Source organism: Struthio camelus, chromosome Z, assembly GCF_040807025.1.
Source record: "Struthio camelus isolate bStrCam1 chromosome Z, bStrCam1.hap1, whole genome shotgun sequence".
In the NCBI taxonomy this organism is placed as follows: Eukaryota; Metazoa; Chordata; class Aves; order Struthioniformes; family Struthionidae; genus Struthio; species Struthio camelus.
This window is the reverse complement of record NC_090982.1, coordinates 27,004,912-27,025,647: the sequence shown is the minus strand read 5'-3', so window position 1 is coordinate 27,025,647 and position 20,736 is coordinate 27,004,912. Positions and strand designations below refer to the sequence as shown.

General features: G+C 37.8%; 1 protein-coding gene across 1 annotated transcript in view; it reads right to left on the bottom strand.

The window, feature by feature from the left end:
* Positions 1-234: 234 nt before the first annotated feature.
* The window catches only part of TMC1 (transmembrane channel like 1), a 77,026-nt gene continuing 56,524 nt past the window's right edge, over positions 235-20,736 (bottom strand). The window contains exons 12-20 of the mRNA XM_068927938.1: positions 16,541-16,720; positions 16,185-16,337; positions 14,761-14,889; positions 9,897-9,964; positions 6,902-7,141; positions 4,141-4,266; positions 2,336-2,414; positions 2,103-2,241; positions 235-1,162 (exon numbers count right to left, since the gene is read on the bottom strand). Coding sequence (XP_068784039.1) covers positions 891-1,162; positions 2,103-2,241; positions 2,336-2,414; positions 4,141-4,266; positions 6,902-7,141; positions 9,897-9,964; positions 14,761-14,889; positions 16,185-16,337; positions 16,541-16,720 — 1,386 coding nt within the window. The 3' untranslated portion in view covers positions 235-890. The remainder of the gene's footprint in view (positions 1,163-2,102; positions 2,242-2,335; positions 2,415-4,140; positions 4,267-6,901; positions 7,142-9,896; positions 9,965-14,760; positions 14,890-16,184; positions 16,338-16,540; positions 16,721-20,736) is intronic.

Below are 20,736 nucleotides of genomic sequence, written 5' to 3'. Positions count from 1 at the left end.
GAAGTCATTACAATGTAAGCATGCAATAATAAGTCCACAGAACAGTTGTATTTAAATATACAGCACATATGCTGATGCAAACTAAATGTCTCTGTGCAATGACACAATCGTGATGAGCATCTGGGGAAAGTATTGAAAAGAAAAAAACTTTTCTACCTCTCTTCCTCAGATAGTTTTTTGTACAGGAAATATTTCTTCTTGTCTTTGATTTTTCAAAATTATTTTTAGTCTTTCTGAGTGTCATAAAATTTATTATTACTTTATTGACTAGAAGTGGTAAAGTAATAGGAGTTAAGTTTTCTTCACTGCGATAGCCAAAATATTCCGCATCCTTTACCTCTTTATTATTTTCCCAAAGACTTCAGGGATAACCGTCCGGCTTTTGAACAGACCCCACATTTCCCATGCACTGTCTGAACCCTTTGGGTAAGCATATCCGACAGGCAGCTGTATTCTTTTAAGTAAAAATGACAGATACGCTTTGTGAGAAGTTATGTTTCCAGTGAACTGGGTTTTTACGGCAAAGAAAAAGATGCTAGAGAAACTCTTTCAGGCTTTTAGGCAAAATAATCAACTAAATAACAAATAATTTTCGTTCCTCTAATAAATAACTGTAAAGTTAGGAACATATTGACACAGATAACACATTTTTGCGATGCCTTCAAACGCAAGCAGACAGATGGTTTCTTACTGAACTTGAATACTGCAGCCTCCTATCCTGCAAATGCTGAAGCGTGAGTAACTTCTATGCACATGAAGATTTGCAGTGAACGCAATGGGGTTCTGCACTTATGGGAGTATTTTGGGGTCTGAAACCAATCTTTCCTCCCTCAGCATCCTTCATCATGTTACAGAGCACTTTTCCTTGAGCAATGGGAAGAACAATCTCCTCATCGGTAGTTGGGAGGGCCCCTGGGCACTCCTGGCTGTGCCCCTGGAAAGCGTGAGTTTCCAGGAGGATAGCCTGGCACTCCATACCCTCGGGGCCCTGGAGGCCGTGTCACAGCCATATGTGGGAGAGGAAGGTTTCCTCCCCTGCCCTGGGGGGGATAGTGGCCGTTTGGGGCCAGGCCTGGATGCTGGAGACCCTGGGAGGAGCTTGCTTCCTGCTGCTGGCTTGTCTTCTTCTTGGATTCGTTGTCTCCTGGTCCTTTCTTGTTATCTGAAACATATTTCGAGAACAGACAGGATGAAAATGCAAAACAGAAATTCCCGACCTCACAGATTCTGCTGCAGCCTACCATCTCCCTAACTTGGTAGAGAGTCTGCAGTCTGGAACACACCTCCAAGATCTTGGTACTGTACAGTCCCTCCAGTCCTTTCTGCAAGGCCCCAAAAAGGAAGCAAGAGACTTTTCCCTTGTTTCTAAATATACTAGCAAAAGGAGATGATCTATAAATGATGGTGAAGGCTGGTGATTTCAACATTAAGCAGGTAGGTTTGTAGGTGGCAGACATGCTTTCCACAAGGTTCTTCCAAAGATGATCATTTCTAACGCATTTCTAAGTATTTCTCTCTCAGTCATGAGCCTCTGAGTGTTTTGTGCAACACACGGAGAGGAAAGTCTAGTAATGTTCAGGGATAAGGAAATAGCCTACGAAGTTCTTCAGGATGAGTTGAGACCTGCCTGGCCAATCTAGGCTTTCTGATAAGGATTGCTACCGTACTGTGTTCTCAATGCATATTCTTCTGTTGAACCATGGCTTAGAGGCCATACGCTATCCTGAACAGTCCTGAATCAAAGAAATATAATAGGAGGAAGCAATATTTGAACCATACTAATTTGCAATATGTAAGAGAGATCACGGACACTCAGATCAGGCTTTAGGCAACTTTTTTGGACTGGGACCTTACAATACACTACAGCTGTACTACATTTTTGTTACTTTAGTAAAAAGTTTTGCTTGGTGCGAAATGGTGTTACAGTATTTCTTGAAAGAGTCAGAAACAAAAATGGACTGGAAATTAGGCTATTAATTATAAGTCACTAGTGTGACTGTCGTTGAGGGTATTATTGCAACAGAAGCAGTAAAGACAGCAAAGACGACTATAGTCTGACATACAAATATTCCTAAACCTTAGGAATTCAGAATAGTCCTTACCTTGATTTGGAGTGGATTCATCTTGCTTGTTATTTCCTTTTTTCTTTGGCTGTGGTGGTTCTGTCTCAAATGGGTTTTCCTCTTGTTCATTTGATTTTTGTGCTTTTTGTTTATTTCTTCTTTTATTTTCTTCTGCTTGCTAGAGGTGAAGAGAGAGAGGGCACATTTCAGTGAGCTGAATAGCTTCTCTAATATTTAGTAGAAACAAAAATTAACAGTTCTTTATTCCTTACACTTTGTAGTTTCTTTTTAAGTTCCAAGTTAGCTTCCTTGTACGATTTGGACGTAGCATTGAGATAATAAATACTCAGCCTAAATGTAAAGAAAAAGAATATATCTTGTTAGGAAATAATTTAAATATGAAGAATTTTACATCATTCCTACAGGAATAACTACAATCGTGTGAACATAAAAACCGTATCTTTTCCCTATTTATACTGTCTTATCAGTAGTAGTATTTTGATGATTAACAACGTGCTTCCTCACAGTGTGAAGAAGACACTCTTATTTCATGGAAAAAAAGACTAAAAGAAATTGTTCCACCTATTAATACTTCACATCCGCTCTTACGATAGTTAAGGAGGATGGTCCATAAAACTATGCCTTGCTATGAATTGTACTCTAGAGAATAACTTGTGAAAGTTAATTAACCTGTATGACATGTTTAAAAATGAGTAGATTATATTTATAAATATTTTTTAACTTACACAATAGGCAAACTCACGTACTGCCAAGAACACAGCCAAAAGCATAGATTTTAATTTTCGCTCTAAATTATAATCTCTTTCTACCAAATAAAAACACCACTGCATAATGAAATTTTCATTTGTCAATGCATTGTACTACTTTTGTGATAACCCTATGAAATTAGCATTTTTTACCATACTGATTTAATTAGAGACATCCTTATAGGAAGTCTTTTACTGATGTAAGCGGTAAAAAATTAATCTGCACATGTTGTTTTCTCTGCTTTGCCTGATTTTGCCTTGAGTTTTCTTTTCTTCTTTTTTCTTTTTCTGTCTTTGCCTTGAACAATTCCAAGATAGGAATAGTACTCAAGAAGATCAGTGGGAGCTGAGGCCGTATATTTCAGAGAACAATCTGTGCTCTCTATTTTTCTAGCCAACAGTTAAACAGAACATGATTTTAAGTGACTCTTGGCCAAATTCCATCTCAGAATTTCACTTTGCTCCTTCTGTAATTTCTACTGTATTCTGTAATCTTCTTTTGGCAGTGATACAATACAGGGTTAAATCCTAGCTCATTTCTACCAAGAGTTAACGTTTAGTTTAGCAGTATGCTAAGCAATCCTGCATATGCATATTGCAGTTTAAAAAGCTTTTATCTCGATGAACTTTACACAGTCTCTGACAAAGTCTATTCAAACACCGTTAGTCTTTAACAGCTACCAATATACAGGAAATTCCTCCTAGGCCTATTCCACAAAGTGGTTTTGGGCATGAGGAATTTTAGACCGATATCTGAGATAGGAACATCTCCATGCGTTATCTCCACCCACCACCTTGTCTCACACTCCAGGCCCAACAGCATAGAGTGTTCTTTTTATCAAGGAAGGTTCCAGGCACTCAGGATCAGATTTACTGAGAGTTACTGAGAAATAACTGTGTTTCATGGTGGTCAGAGTTCTGACAGCTTTCTCTTCAAATATTTAAGGATTTATGATGTGTTGTTCTGCCTACTGAACAGGCTGAGCAAAGTCACTGCACTTCAGATTCCTTATAGGCTTTTGCATTTTAATAGTTTGGCTAGTACGGTAGCTACAAGGAGAAAAAGAAAAAAGGAAAGTAATAACAAAAACAAGAAGAAGAAGAAAACCATTGAACAAAAACCAGATTGCCCTTTGTGCAAAGGCACATTAATTACGATGAGATAAAAGGCTCATGAATTCTTCAAGTTCCCCACTACAGGGCAGTCAGTAGGGTGTTTAGTTAGATATCTTGGCAGTGAAGACTCAGAATGAAAAGAACTTAATAGACTTCAGATTAGGCAACCATTGAGCTAATATTCTAATACGTACACCATCAGCAGTATGAAAGGTAGGATGAGTCCAGGGTTAGAGGCATACCCAAATACCTTCCCAAACCAAGAAGGAAAGTCATGCTCCAAAGTTTCTGATATGACTTCAAACATTCTAGTTTTCCCACTGTTAAATAGAAAAGGTGACAATGTATATTCATACATACATGCAAATATTCTGACAGTGGTAGCGTAGTAGTATGAATACTTAGATGAATCACATTGCAACAAACTTGGGGCAAGGACAAGAAACTATATAAATTAGCATTATTTAAATCTTAAAACTGTACAACTGTCATTATTTAAAACAGTATTTATGTATTTTAAAAAGAACAATAGATATCATTATTTTTAATGTCTGCTAATAGATTCTGCCTGCAGTTTCCAATAGGAGTTTGTTCTATCACTGAGATTAATTCTCCAAGGATCAGTGTACTGAGCTGTGAGCTCCATATCACCATTCAAAGTGGGAAGTGTCATTTGGGCTCTAGGGAGTCCTTGAGGCAGGCTCAGATACCATTTTCATATGGCTGATAGAAGAAATGCAGTCTGCTAGCAAAGAGCGTCCAGTCAGTGGTGTACTGGGCCAAATTCTCCCCTCTCTTTGCTCCGTATCAATCCTGTGGAAGTCTGTGGCTGTCTTTTAGGACATTTTAGCCTTTCTTGTAGCAAACTAATTATTTGCAGGATTTATTTTCCCACGATTAACTTATCTAAAATATTTTCTACCTAGACCTTTAACAAACACGTTTTTCTTGCAGAATTATTTTAATAGACGTTCCAAATGTTCCTGCCTTTTATTTTGCTTTTAGCTACACTTCAACACTGTTTACCTGAACAACACCAGCGATACGGTTTTTTGCATTCATTGAGACCAGCTAGCAGGTTTACTTGGTTAAAGGAGTTGCCACTAAATCCGTCAAATTGCCTCCAGATATTCCAGCCATTGAGGTTCTCTATCTCCTACTATTAGTTCTTGTAAAACATTTCTTCCACTTAGACCTTTTTCTTAAATTAATGATCTCAACCTTTATCCTTTTCCTGCAGATATAATAAGATTACACGGAGAACTCTTCCTTCAGACCAGGTCTTACTCTTCACTTCCTTCCGACCAATGTGAAATTCCACTCTATATCCTCTTTTTCTTCTCACCAACACACACAAGGCTTATTCTGTTCCAACTTTGCTAATTCTGTCCTGGCCTTCCTAGTCCTGGCAGATATAGAAATTTCTGCTGAGTTGTATACGTTCCCTTTAAATCCAGGATTAAAAAGAAGAATAGGAATTTTCATAACGGATAAGTCATTGACTTAGCAACAGGAAAACCTTTTATTAATATATAGCCACACACTGCCAGTATTTATCTGCTTAACAGTACTTTTTTTACTTATATAAAGGTTGAATCATCCTTCTTTAGTTCACAACCCTTCCCCATTAAAAGCTGTATTGAGGATTTTACATTTTTGATGAAGAAGAAAATACCTTCACATTTGACAGTGAAAAAGTTACAGGTTACATTAACCTTCTCACTGCTTTGAAAAGTAATCTTACCATGTCAGTAATGATAGATTAAAATAACCACAGCTACTCAGACTTGACTCCAGATGTCTCCCTCTGTACTTTCTTTGCTATGACTCAGTTAATAAAAATCTTACTTAGCATTACTTGCTTTATCATCGCTTCCCTAAAATCCAAGCAGTTTTCTGTCTCAGCCAAATTTTTTGCATGTCATGCAACTCTCTCTCTTAGTAACTTCAACTATTGCAGGTGGCTAGAAAAGACCCCCTAGAGATGGTCTTTGGCCAAAATTAATGTGTCAAGATTTCTGCTCCTTTACAAAGTGTACTGGGGATTATGCAGAGATCATTTTACCCATGACAAAAATGTATTATTCAAGACCTTCACTGCAATCAGGAAGCCTTTTTTTATTGTTCTACTATTCTCAAAATAGTAGAGAATAGTAGAACTATTTACTGTTCTCTACTATTCTCTACTGTTCTGCTATTTCAAAAGCAAGGACTGAAGCCTTTTTAAAAATCTGTATTTTATGTATTAACTGCTGTTGTGTACTCATTAAAGCTGTATCTCATACTAAGAGGCAAGTAGAGATGCTGAGAAGATCCCAAACTGTCCAGTGGTAGCATGCACAGAAGGAGGCACTGTGGCAGCACATCAGCTGGCTCATGCGCAAGGCACGTGTTTGCACAGGTACAGTAGGCCTGTTTTTTCAGAAGAGACTAGTGAATGTGGAGGTCTTAAAACTTAAGAAACAGATTCAGCATCAGAGAGATAATACTACATCTGTGTGAAATTAAATATTGTGCCATTGCACAAAATCAGAGTAGCCAAAGACTGCAGAGCCTCCTTGGCGAAGCACCGCTCACCAATGCTCCAATATTCCCCTCTTGGCATAGCATGTGCAGCTATTTCCTGCAGCCATCACTCTCAAGCCAATAGACGAGAGATGCCTAACAGGTCACTGCCCTACTCCCTAAGAATAATTTCTGACTTTCATTAAAACCAACCAAAAAAAGAAAAGATTTTCTCTTCCACATTTCAGGGAAAACTTTAAAAATAACTAGCCAGTTTTCTATGATTTCACCTTCAAGGGTTACGCACCATTAAAAATGACATATAACTAAACATTCCACCTATCAGGAGCTTCTTAAGGAAGCTCCTTTTCATTATTGGATCATTCAGTGTGATGTTATGATGCAGTCCATCACATCAGTAACAAGACATGGACATGAAATGCAAAAGACCTGAAAGGACCGCAGTCAAAAGATGGTGGGATGGAGACAATAGTGTACACAGCAGGCAACGTGGAGAGGAAGAGAATGAAGAGCAGCATGGCCATGTAGAAGTTGTTGGATCTGGAAGCCTTGAAGACCCTCTCCTGGGGGACATTGCAGCACATCACTGCCCAGCATTGCAGGTACATGGAAGTGTGGAGTCGGAAAACATTGATAGCTGGGAGGCATGGAGCATAAAAAGATCCCATCCTAGAAACCGAACATACAAAATATAACCAGTTTGGTGTAGAACTTCCACCTTGCTGAATATGCCACTCATCCTTTCCTATTCTCGCCTTACAGTGCCACACACAGTGCATACAGAAATCTAGTTCATAAGAGGTTGTTTAATTTCTGTTGGTCTTATCTCTCCAGTTTCTCCTTAAGAAGAATTCCAGATTCATGGAGAAAATTCTCTATATGAAATTTTGCTTTCAATTTTCCAAAGCCCTTTTTCTCTGCAAATAAAATGACCACTTAATGAAATGTTATCCACTCTTACTCGGCCCTTTAATTCAGGGAACATCTCATTTGTGCTGTGTACAGAAAGGTAACCCAAATTTAGATATTATCAAAATAATCTAGCTTATTCTTTATTGTTGTTTTAAATATATTAGCATCATCTTAGGAGGATATTTTTGCCAAGCTGACATTTATTTTACTTCTGTTACCATGGTTATTTAGTGCCTCATTCCAAAGAACTGCTTATTGATCTGCCAAAACATTGTGTTTTCCTTCATCTACAGTTGCATGGTTATGACACTGAAACAGTGGGGACGATTTTATTTTTATATGACCTTGTTTCTTCTGCCACACTGAGCGAAAAGCAATCATTTTCATCAGCCTGGCCAAATGATGTAGAATGTAAAAGACCAGGAATCTTCCTTGACCTCTGGCCAGGTGACCAGGCAGGGCTGAGCCACTTTGCCTCTGACTGACTCAGTTTTTCTATTTATAAAATGGGGAATAGATCTACTTGTCTACATGGCTGGAAGTTCTCCAGAGTACAGAGATTTCATGACAATGAATATATGATGTTGATATTGCTCCTTCCTAAAATCATACATCTTTAATGAAAAGAGACAGAGTTGAAGGCAGACACCACTTCATGGCTTTGTTTCTTATGCTCACAGATATCAGTTGCAAAACACTCAGCTTTAGCAAGCTGAAACTCTGGGTAATTCATGGCTGCTATCATAAGTTCTAGGTATAATATTTATTATAAGCTAGAGGTGTTCTTGCCAATACCGTATCAATACGGAGAAGACCTGCAAATGACTTGCTGTCCACTCACTTTGTGAGAACAGAGAGAAAGAGAAGAAAGGAATTTTCCTAAGCACACAGTCTCTCTCTCATAAAGAAATACAAATGCACAAATACATGCCTCTCAAATCCTTTCTAGCTCTGTGATACAGCAACTCACCTGCTGCACTTTAAACTTGTTATTTTGCTTCAGATGAGGGCAAGCATGTGCAGTGGAATACGTAAAACTACGTAAAACAGAAACAATTCTATCCTATATATGCATTAACGGCAGTAATGGTTTCTGAAGTGTATATTTATTATAATTCAGTCACCCTTTTTTTACTATTCTAATATCTTTAGTTCAGTTGAAGCCATCAGACCTTTTTTTTTAAAAAAAAAAACCCACAGCTCTAGTGCCTTACTTGGGCCAGTGAATACCAATTGGCATGTGAATGTGATTCCAGTTCTGCAGTAAGCAGATAGATGTTGTGTATCTATGCAGCACCACTAAGGCGCAAGTAATAGATTCTGTGAAGGAACATGTATGGTAGGACACTGCACCGTAGAAGAGCGCAAAATCTGTAGGCGTAATGAAGTATAAAATGATAGCTGCTACATAAAGAAGTTTTCGTAGAGAGTAATCAGGAATCTCCTCGCTTACCCAGTCTCCAGCTTCTTTCACCTACGGAGTGATTTCCAGCCTCTCTCCTAAAGTGTTAGTTACAGCAGCAGAAAGTGTGAGTGAGATCAACTGTGTATAAAGTTTGCAAGTATAGGTTACACTGCAGCCTCATCATTTTGACAAACAGCAGCTTGAGAAATGCTTCCTATTACAAATTAGGATGCCACACTTAAGGCAAACAGGAACACATTGATTGCAAAGCTCAGCTGATCATTTTACTCCAAGTGTCACGTGCAGTGTAGGTCTCCTGCACTTCAGCAGCCAGTTGGGCTCACTCTGCCCATGCTCCGATGGCACGCAGCAGATACATGGCCATGGCCGATGTGCTCATCCTACTAATGCACCCTTCACCTGAGCAAGCTGGTGGGTTTGTAAAGCCCCTTGGTGCCAATGCCCTTTGTGCATTACAGAGCTTGGGGCCTTGCACCAAGCAAAAAGTCTAATCATCAAAGTTCTATCAAAGTTAAATAAGTCAGCCTAAACAAGAATTAATTCAGAGAAGAAGCCAGTAAAGTATCAGGTAAAGATCAGAAATGTAATGAAACTTAGATCTCTCATGCTGCAGGGTTGAGCACTAATACTGCAGCGGTAGTGTTTTATGCACACACACACACACACATACACACACTCACACACAAGTATATGAAAATTTGTTTTAAAGCTTTTTTCAGAGGACCCATGGGCAAAGAGTATATGATGTTTTGAAAGATTGAAATTCAAAGCAAAATAGTACAGGCCAACTGCTTGCTTGGCTGTCACAAACCATTTACCAACCCAGCTTTATACTGGTTGGTCTCACCCACTCAAGGCAAAATGCTGATGCATCTGACCCTTAATCTTAGCCCAGAACTAGTTGTGAAACAATTCCACTGATTTCAGTGTGCCAGAGTTTGATCTATATTGCATGACACTTCCATTAAACTAGAGTAATGAGGTATGATCAGCATTTCAGAAGAGCCTTTTAGAAATATTGCAGTCCTACAGAGAACACTGACCCATAAGAGACCATGAGGACACAACACCCTTTGCCATACCTACCAGATCATGCCTTGGTTAAAGATCAGTCCCAGCACATTCCCACTTATATCAAACTCTGAATATGATGGCTGAAAGAAATAACACAAATGCTTTCATTAGGCTTGCACAAAGGGTTTTAAGATGTTTTGCAGTAGATTAAAGCTGTCAGTTTCAACAGCACAAACATACTGTCATTGTCTTGTCAAGACTCCTGTTGCATATTATCAGTGAATCATGAAACAGATTAATATGACTCAAAGCCAACAGGCAGACTTTAATGCAGCTTACAGCATTTTATTGAAGATCCTTTTGAGCTGTTCGTACAGAGGAAGGTGTTAAAATAGAATAAAAATAGTTCTGGGTACTGGGTAAATTTTAAAATAATAATTTGTCAACTTCTAATTGAAGTAGTTAATAGAGATTGTGGTGATCATCCAGTCTGCTCTCCAGTACAGTACAAGCCATGAGGCTTCCCTGAATTAATTCCTGTTTGAACTGTAACATATCTTTCTTATTTTCAGTTTAACAATTGCACTATTGAAGAATCCATTTTAAGCTTTGATAGACAGTACCAACGGTTAATTGACTTGCCTGTTTAATATGTATATCCAATTTCTAATGAATATCAGGACCCAGGCATTGGATCTCATTATTGCTGTTTGCTAGATCGAACAGCGCTGTTATAAATTTTTGTTTCCAGTTCAGATACATAGACTATCACCAAATCGTTCCTTTGTCTTCTCTGAGCGACATTCAGAGAGCTCATTCTGTTTTTCCAAAACTTACATCATTTCCACAGATCTTCTCTTATTCTATTTACTAGCGTCTCTCTAATTCACGAACACTTTTCAATTGCAAACATTGAATACACTGCATTTGAGCAATGCCTGCAACACACATGTATTTGTTTGTGTGCACATGTTTGTGTGTGTGCAATCCTGAACAAAAATTTCTGGTAGGAAATAAGAGCTGTAAATTTTTATTTTACACCAAAATATTTGATTAAAACGTATTATCCATAGGGTTTTATGTTGTCACAAGATTTTGCTTAATCAGCTCTCTTGTAATAGTCAGGTATACTGCACCACAGCTTGGTGACTTGCATGATTCACTGTAGCGGGTGGGCAAGAAAATCACGAATGATGTATACCATGCAGGTACTAATTACTGACAACTGATAGAAGGAGTAAGGGCACGAAGTACAAAAATAGCTATTCCCTTGAGGCTGAACCAAGCCAAAGATATTCTATTAAAAGGGCCACATTAAAGCCAGTCTTTTAATTTGTACTGCTGGAATTTTTGCAGCCCCTGTGCTTTTTCTACATAGTCTTGTGTGCATGTACAGATATTTTTGCGTATGTTTGCATCAAACTGCTATATTTATGTTGTGTATATTTAGGAATTTGCTTCCATACCAATAAAGATTAAATAGACTGGTAGCCCTTGACTTGGAAATGGTTGACTAATGGGAGCTATATAGAGGGGTAGGATATCATAAATGATGTGGAGAAGGTGAATAGGATCGTATAGAGCAAATAAAGTGCCACTGTTTTTCATAACAGAGGAGCTAGCACTATCAAACAAAATGATCTGAAATTACATCTTTAAACAAACCAAAGGAAGTGCTTTTTTATAGTACATGCAGATTAATTTGTGGAATTCGTTGCAAAAGCAGCTTTTGGTTGTCAGAAATCTGTAAGGGTTTAAAGACAGTATAAAAATTAATGAACAAAAGCTACACCACAGCGGCTAACCACAATGACACTGGTACAGCCTCTTGCTCAAGAAGATTTTAAGCTCAGAGATTGCCAGAGGTTCAGTGGTTTTCAGCCTGCACTTTCACTGCTGGTTGTTGTCTGAGGCACGATACTGGACCTGAGGGACCCACTAAAGCCATTCTTATATACTGCTAAACAAAAACTTCACTATTTTATTAATAATAAATTGAATTTTAAAGTACCAATGAAAACTGTCAATTCAGTTTGCTAAATACGTACTGCTGATCAGGATAGAAATTGTCACGTGAACAAAGGGTGATTTTCAAACGTGAATCTGTCAACAAAATGAAAAATCTGGACATGACTCACTCACAGATTCCTCTTTCTTCATAGTATCTAATAAGGTAAAGACTTAGAAAAAAATTGCATTTCAGATGTTTCTTTAGATCAGTTTCCACCATGTTTTTGCACAGAAAGAGCAGTACAAAGATTCCAGGCTACAGCACTGACTCTGATTGCTTAAATTAGGAATCTCAGATGCCTTAATTCTTTAAAGGCAGCAGATCTTTTCCTTGGAGCACTAATTACATTTTTTCTGTACAACTAATAAATTCAGCACCCCCCCACTAGCAAATGCATTGTTGATGCTTTGAGAACAATAATATATCATGGAAATAAGGCATCCCCTCACTGCTGGATAAATATGCTGCAGCTACCATTAACAGTGCTGAACCCTTCACATGTGGGCTATGAGGCTCACTCTCCCTCCTTACTGACAGTCAAGAGCTGCTCCCTCTATTATCACTATCTATCTGAATGTGGCTGGCTGGCTAGAAAAAAGGGCGGTATCTGTGTAGCTCTTTAGTTCAGTACCTCAACTAAAGCTCTCTCCTTTGTAGCCTTTGTTCTATTGATTCAATTACTATAACATATTAACATAACTGACGATAAAAAAGCTAAATAGCAAGAATTAAGCCTGAAGTGTTAATGGACTAACTGGTGCTTCTCTCATCTGGCAACCCCAATTCAAGCCTTGCTGCCCTACAGTACACTGGATCGCTCCCAGCTCTGGGAGATTGCAGATATCTCACAGATCATGCATTTAGTAGCCCCATTTGGCTGCTCTGGACATCCTAGTGCATCTCAAATAGGCACAGTATTTCAGCAGCTGAACTCCCACTTTAGTGAATGCTTTAAACTTTGTGAGTGAGGTTTGTACCTTACTAAAACATTTAGGATGCTAACTTTTGTGCTACCCTGAAAAGAGTGAGGGGAAAATACTGACTGAGTTTCTGTGACAGCGTGCTCTGTCTTTCTGCCAAGTCAAATGCACAACGGGCAATAGCACTTTGCAGCACATAAGTATATTGTTTTAAATGTATGAGTTATCCTGTTGGAAAGTTGCATGCTCCAGCAGCTTGCTGACTGGAGTATTAAACGGAAACATCCTTTGATCCCCTAGAGCATCCCTATTGCATAGTTGCTAGCAGGCAGAGACTTTGAGCATCCCCTTACCCAAGGACATCCTCACTGAGTTCTTAACTATGGATACACCAAAGGGTATAGTGAAAGAGAAAGCTCCCTATATTCTCCCCCTCTCAAATACAAAGACCAAACCATAACTAAATTTGAAAGCTTTTTTCTAAAGATGTTTGCAATTCCTGCAGCGAATGAGGAGAGAGCCCCATTGACTCAGAGTAAAAGGCAATAGTGAAGCAGTTTCAGGCAGCCCAAAAGGCAGCAAAAGGGAAGTCAAGTCACCTAAAGTGGAGTCCTACAGTCATCAGAATGACTTTCAGGCTTGCATCCATTTAGGCTCTTTCATTGATCTTGGATATCCTAATAGGGAAAATGTGCAGGCTACCACTTCAGCATCTTTGGAAAATATGAAGCCTGACCTATTTCCAATCAGATGTAGCCTTGGTGACAGAGATTCATGCATCCCCCACATCCAGCCTCAGCTATTGCAATGCCTGTGGTACATATAAAAACATGAGGAAGCTCCAAAGGCAATGTAAGTATATGAAAACACATTGTTCCAGAGCTCCACAAGCTGTGCTGGCTCTCTGTCCTTATTATGTTCAAATTCCAACGTTTGATATTGATATTACAAAGATTATGACTTGTTTGTCCACAAGCTGTCTGACTGGTTGTCTCTCCCCATCGCTACTCTTGTCCTGGTTGAGACCCTGTGTCTCAGTTAACAGGGAGAAAGCTGAACCTGGCTAAAATAGCTAAAATTTCACAGCAGTTCAACAGTAGCAGTGAGACTGTTAAACCAGAAACCACAAAAACAAAACTTTCCCTTCCTCTGAATATTAATCATTTCCTTAAAGGTGGCTCTTAGTTAAACAAGAAAATCATATACTTGTGAAGGTAAAACCATGAGGAAGTGAGGACAAATAAGAGAATGGGTAGGACAGCTATGATAGCTGTTCCTGCAGACATACCAGAGGCAGCTTTACGTGACTTAGCTTTTTCCCATAGCAGGTAGTTTGTACAAGAGAGGCTTCAGGAGGGGCTTCACAAACTTTCACGGTATCCTGGCAGGCGCCTCACAGGTGAAAACTGCAGCTGTCAGTGCAAGTATCTTAGCCTGCTAATTTAAATCTAGCTGAAATCTGTTTAAAAGAGAGAAAGTCTCTCCAGAGCGAAGAGCTGGCATGCCCACATGCTTATGCTATGGTTCTGATTAACTTTGTTTTGGCTAAACTAATTCCAGTAAAAAATACTGCTAATCAAATTTCTACAGCAACTTCTTTCATATTTTTCCCCACAAACACTGGCTGCCTCAGTATGTTAGAAATCAGTTAAGAGCCTGTCTGAAAGCCCATGAAAATCAGTGAGAGCCTCTCCACTGTTTTCTATAGAACTAGGAATGAGACCTTAACATGAAAATGTGTCAAAAATGTGTACCCAGTTTGCTTACCCAATCAAATGAAAAAAAATACATTTCCTAATGTTACCAAAGCCTACAGAACAAGATAGATAAAAACACAGAAGCAAATTCTGATAAAAGATAACACTTAATATTGTTCTGGGATTTTGAAGGTAACATGTCTAGTCAACTATAAACTCTAAAGGCTTGAGAGGAAAATACAATTTACTTCAAAAATGTCAAGTGATAATCTGACAAAGACATTTAAAATAGCAAATGAGATACTTACAAATCCATACTCTAAGTCCCAGCACCAGCAGTAATTGAAAAACCTAACAAAGACAGCTCTCAAGAAATCACCAATTAGAATTGTGATATATGTTGTCATCGTGTCAGAGACTGTCAGCCGCACAAATTCCTGTTAAAGCAAAATTTTCTTTTAAGAATATGTTTAGGAAATCAATAATTATAACAATAATGAAATAGTGGACTAGATCCCTAAATGTGCTTACCCTGATCAACTCAGAAAAGACTCTTTGCCCCTCCTCTACATTCACCAGTTCTGAGAGATGCCAAGAGAAAAACTGTCCCTCATCTGTTGGTCTAATTTGTATTCATATTTTCTCAGCCAAGACTTCCAGAGCATAATGAGGCCAGGAAAGCCTTCCACCCAAAACTACCACCCAAATGAAATTCTTTGCTGATATCTTAAATCCCTTTTGGTCCCTATAATTGGGAAGATTCAAAAAAAAAGGGCTTACTTCCTATAGGAGCCCCAAGTCTCAAAAAATATGGAGAGAAAAGAAGAAAAATCTTAACAGAAATCCTCATACCTCTAATATACTTCCAGTAAGCCCCCCCTAAACTCTACTGTATCAGGCCTTATCCCAATTGCCCAGAAAACTCTTATTCTCTCTGATCCCAAATTAAGGAGAAAGTTAACATAGTGATGAGCTTTTGGTGTTCATCACTTGTCACCCAGTGCTAGTCAGAAGACCAGTGGGGCTGTTTTCTCCTGCCTGTCTGCTCCTGACTGTTGCCTTCTCCAGGACTGGAGATAACCAGGAGGGAAGACTCTTAAAGTGAGGAAACAACAGCAAAAAGTTGTAATTTAGTGCTTTATTCAGTCTCAGGAGCAAAACAACAACAAGAAGAATGAGGTATAATCAAACAGGAACAGGAGATGCTGGGAAAGTCTTTGGAAAAGGCATATAACAAGAATAGGTCAATAGGTACGGATGTCCAACTAAATCAAATGAAATGTCTGGGCAGATTTATCATTAAACCGCTGCTGTTGTATTGCAGCATACTATTTGGCTAAAGACAGAAATACCTTCTCAAATGCACACTGCTGGCAAGATCTGATTTTATGTATATTTCCCTGCTGAGCTACTCATTTTTTATCTTTGACATAGGCCTATTCTAGTCAGAAATTGATCTTGTCTGATCAAAATTCTGAAATCAGATGCTGTCAGCTATCAAGAGAAACAAATGAGTTCTTACTACGTAGGGTCCAAAGAAACTAAAGCAACTTTTTCTCAGCTTTGTAGCTAAGGAAAAAATAGGACCTTGTCATCATCTTGTCCCATATCTTCACCGCATCTGTTCCTGCCTTAATGCCTCTCAACAGCTGAAATAGAGAGGGCTTTGATATGGTAACTTGTAACAGATTATGATCTATTTTCAAATATCAACTCAAAACAGTTGCATTACCTGCCCTACCATTGTTTCCCAACATGGTCCTCTGGGGACATCTGCAGGGTCCACCTGTATTGGAGGAGCAGTTGAATTTTCTGGAATAGTACCATTGTATAGACTAGCTTCCCATATTGTCATGTTATACTTGACTATCTTCTCTTCTTCCAACTGAAAAATAAACAAATAGGAAAACAACATTATGATCTTGTGTTACCGATTCTCAACCTTTTCTACTCCAGGACTCCCATTTCCAGCTCAAGCATGGATATGTTTCACAGCACAGGAAAAGAAATTATCTTCCTGACAAGTTTGTGACATAGCTCATCTTTGACATGCTAAAAAGGAAGGGAGGGCCACTGTAAATAGCTTGCCTTGAGATTGATTTCATCCATCAGGGCAATAATGAAAGTGTAGAGATTGCCGAGGAAAAGAGCAAAGATGCGTCCCAGCTGCCATCTTAGAGCAATTCGAGGGTGGTAATTTTCCAGAGAACTGATTACATCAAAAAGTGTTGGGCAGAACATTCCTAAAAGTGACATCACCATGTTCACCTAAGTAAAAAGATAAAAAGAAATATGTAGTGAAGTGCTAGAGGCAATTTCTTTGATTATTATTGATTTGGAAGAAGGGTGTATTTCCACTGCTACTTTTTAGTTGGCATTTGATTTAATGAGAAACAAAATCAGTTTGGGGAATCGCAGGATGTTTTCACAAAGAAAGAAAGGGGTGAAAAATCAGTAGTGGACTACTGTAGATGGATATCTGAGGTCTTCTTTTTATACTGTACTAAATTAAATTCATGTGACATCTGACCCAAAATTAATTCTTACAAGTCCTCACTGCATAGGCAAATTAAAGTCAATCCATTTTCTTCCTATCTGTTGTTCTTTGAAGCCTCTAACAACACTAACTCATTATCATAGCAGTGTTGAAACAGAATGAGTTTACTGAATGCAAACTTAGAAAAAAAAAACTAGCTTTCATTAAAAAGTTTAAAATTCAACATGTGCTATATAGTCTACAGAAAATGAGATATTCCAAGGCTCTAACTGTCCTGAGTGGCTGCTAAAATTTATTTCACATCTGCTTGAAATATTTGGTGAAATAGTGCAAAATTCAATTAATGGTGTCTGCCAAAAAATGAAAATAACTGAAAAGGTGTAAAAATGCCATTTTACAATTTCAAATAAAATTTCATTTTAAAAGTGCATTTTCAAGGAACTTAAAAAGAAAATAACTAACAGAAAAAATATTTCAAGTTAAATGACAAAGGTCAGTGGAAAATACAAAGATATTTGTTTGAGATGACTCATAAATAAAACAAGTAAGAAAAAAAGAATTGATTAAGTCACAAAATACAGAATTATTCACAGAAATCTAATCTTCCAATTGCTCTGAAACTAGCATTTCTCAGTCATCCTAGAACTCATCTTGTTAAACTTAATGCAAATGTTAATACATTTTTAGCATCCCATTATCAAGAGAGTCAAGACTGGATCTTGGTTCTTAGAAGTAATGTCGCAGCAGAAGGGCACTGTGCCAACAAATAAATTTGTCCATGTACAAATTCCTGCATTTTCACTCCTATAAAGTTTTTTTTTCTGTTGAACTGGGGCTTTTGATTGAAGAAATAAATGGCTTTCCTTTTCCTTTTTCAACTTTTTTCAATTTTTTGGTTTTTTAATGCGTTCTAGAGCTAATTACTGGATTTTTGTACTTACAGGCAATTCATAGTACATTCTGAACATGTCTTGTAGCACTATGCAAGAAATAATCATAGGTAGATTTTTAATGGTTACAGGAACTCACTGATGTTTTCTATGTATTTAGACAGAGTTATTTGTCAGTAGGACAAATAAGTTACTATTCCTTCATAACAGTTTAAAAACAAAGAAACAAACAAAAACATGTAGCTACCACCACTTGCAGCATGTGGCTTTATAACTGAAAAGTAGGATTTATGTTTAAATCTTTTGTAACCTTGACCTTATTATTTTAATAGCCGATGGATTTCATACCTTAATCTGAAAAAAAAATCTTTTTTATAGAAATTGTGGATCTTCTTGTTTTTTCATACTTCTAAAAGATAGCATTAAGCACTAGAGTGTTAAGCTCTAGATGAGATATTAGTGCTTAATACATTGGGGTTTTTTTCACAGCAGTAAATTATGCAAACTTTTTTATCTAAAATCTTCCAAGTCCCTAACATTGTTTCTAACATATTTTGTGTCAGTCCCCACTAAGCCAAACAATATAGTGGCAGATGGCAAATACAGACTCTCATGCTGAAGCCAGCTACAGCCAGCATGACCAATCACGAATCCTTGAAATATAAACTTATTGTAACAGGCTGCATACTTGATTCATTTGCTGTCCCATAGTTCTTGTACTGGAAGACATAGTGAACGTGCCTTTTGGAAGAAAAGTTATGTCCTACAGTAATTTTTAAAAATTGTTATTATGTTCTCACTTTTTTACTGCCTATCTAAAGCAACCATGTTTTTTTCATTTGCTTTCTATATAGGTATTTTTCCATGCCTTGATTCTTCATGCTCCCTATCTTGGGAGCATTTCTAATTCTGGAGAAAGAAACATTACTGGGAATGTGGAACAAGGTACAGAAACTTGCCAAGCTGAAAAGTGGGGAACAATTGTAATGAAAAGTGCAAGGTTTTACTGAGATAAATGTAGCCTACTGAATTTTCAAAATTCAAAAATTTTGATGGGTTCTATATTTCAAGAGCAAAAAAATTTCTCATACGAGTTTCATATATATATTTTCATATTTTTTTTTCGTTTATTGTAAAGGATTTTGTTGGACAGACAAGAAAAGCAAAAATACATCTTCCCATGAATTTTAGCCACATCTAGCATGATTTTAGAAAGGGGCCAATTTATATTCTGGATTTTTTGTCAACGCCAGGCTCAGGTGCTGGAGCCAGACTTTCTTCTGCTGTTTATACTGGGCACAGTTTCAGTGTTCTCTGTGACTTAAAAATTATAGAATGATATGCCAGGAGAAGGGCAACATGCCAGCAAGCATCCACAATAGAGTTATACTCAGTAGCTGACATTATCTTACAGTCAGTATCTGCTGAGTGAATCTCAGAAAAACTCTCTGCCCTACAGCGATGACATTCCTCTATGAGAAGGGAACAATCAAGAGGCACCCACTAATTAGTGAAAACTGTGGTTCCAGACACATTCTTTTATCTCTCTGAGAGCTTAACCACTGTAGAGACCAAGCCCCTGCACGACACTTTGAAAGCTAGAAAATTACAGCTTATACAAGCCTTTCTGTTTCTCCAGCTGCTGCAAATTTGATAAGATGTTGGGACTGCAGTCACGTCTAAACATGAACACGCACACACCCCCCCCAGCATGTTAAATTGTGCCAACACAACATTAAGTACTGAACAGTGACTGCTTGTTGATTAAATGATAAGTTCATTAAGAGTAAGTAGTTTAGTTAAAATAAACCATTTCTTCCACTGACAATGGTTGTCTAGCATTTGCTGCAGCAAGCAGTAATAGAGATCTATTTTTCTAGTAAATACAGTTTCATTTTTTAAAATTAATTGAGTAAGAATTTATAGTTCATAGTAATAAAAACTGTCTGATGATTCCTAGAGTTAAAACTGAGCATTGGTTTAATAAGTTCTATATAAATGCACTGATCTGCTTAATCTCCACTGCTAGAAACTCCAGGATAAATAGCAGGATATTTTTGGCAAAAAATCTGTGGACTTATTTAAGCTTGCAATATATAAAATGTGAAATCTATATATTTTTGCATCTGGAAAAAAATTTAATGTATATCACCTACCTTCTCTTCTCGCAAATGATCCATGATTTGTCCACAATCACCCACCATGCCACAGCCATGCACGGGGACATATGCAAAACCTGATGAAATCCCATAGAGCCCTGGTCTGCCTGTTCCCCATAATTTTCTTCTCCTCCCCAACAAGGGCTAGACTTATTCATCTGAGCTGTGACCCCACAAAACTAGGTACTGCTGTGATGGAGGGAAAGCTAAGCCTCACTGAATATGAGGCCAGCTTTGCGTAGGTTTACAGGAGTATGGCAGAGGAGAATAACCAGGGAGAGAAATAATATATATGTGAGACATATGCTTCAATTGTATATAAGAGGTGTACTTTCATTTACTCTAAATAGTACACCAAGTGTTAATGGCCTTTTTCTGAACAAAAGCTCAATTTGTTTCTTCATGGTACAAACATAATCTGGATTTAGATCTTTCTAGAAAATGAGAAAAAATGGTGAAATGGCTATTAGGTAGAAGGTAAATTCATTTATTTAATTAAGCATCAGCCTCTAATCAAGAGCAATAGGATGTACCTCACAAGTGTGTTCATTGCCTGCCAATAGGTAGCGCTAGCCAAATCCTGACAAAGCTGCCTTATCAACCCTTCTTTAGAAACACCTGCTGTAGATCTTAGCTCCGTGATACAGAGCCTCCTTAGTGGAATTTTTTTGTAAAACAAACAAACAAAAAATCCCCCAAAATGTAAACATGTATATGTTTAACTGCTTTGCAGATTGT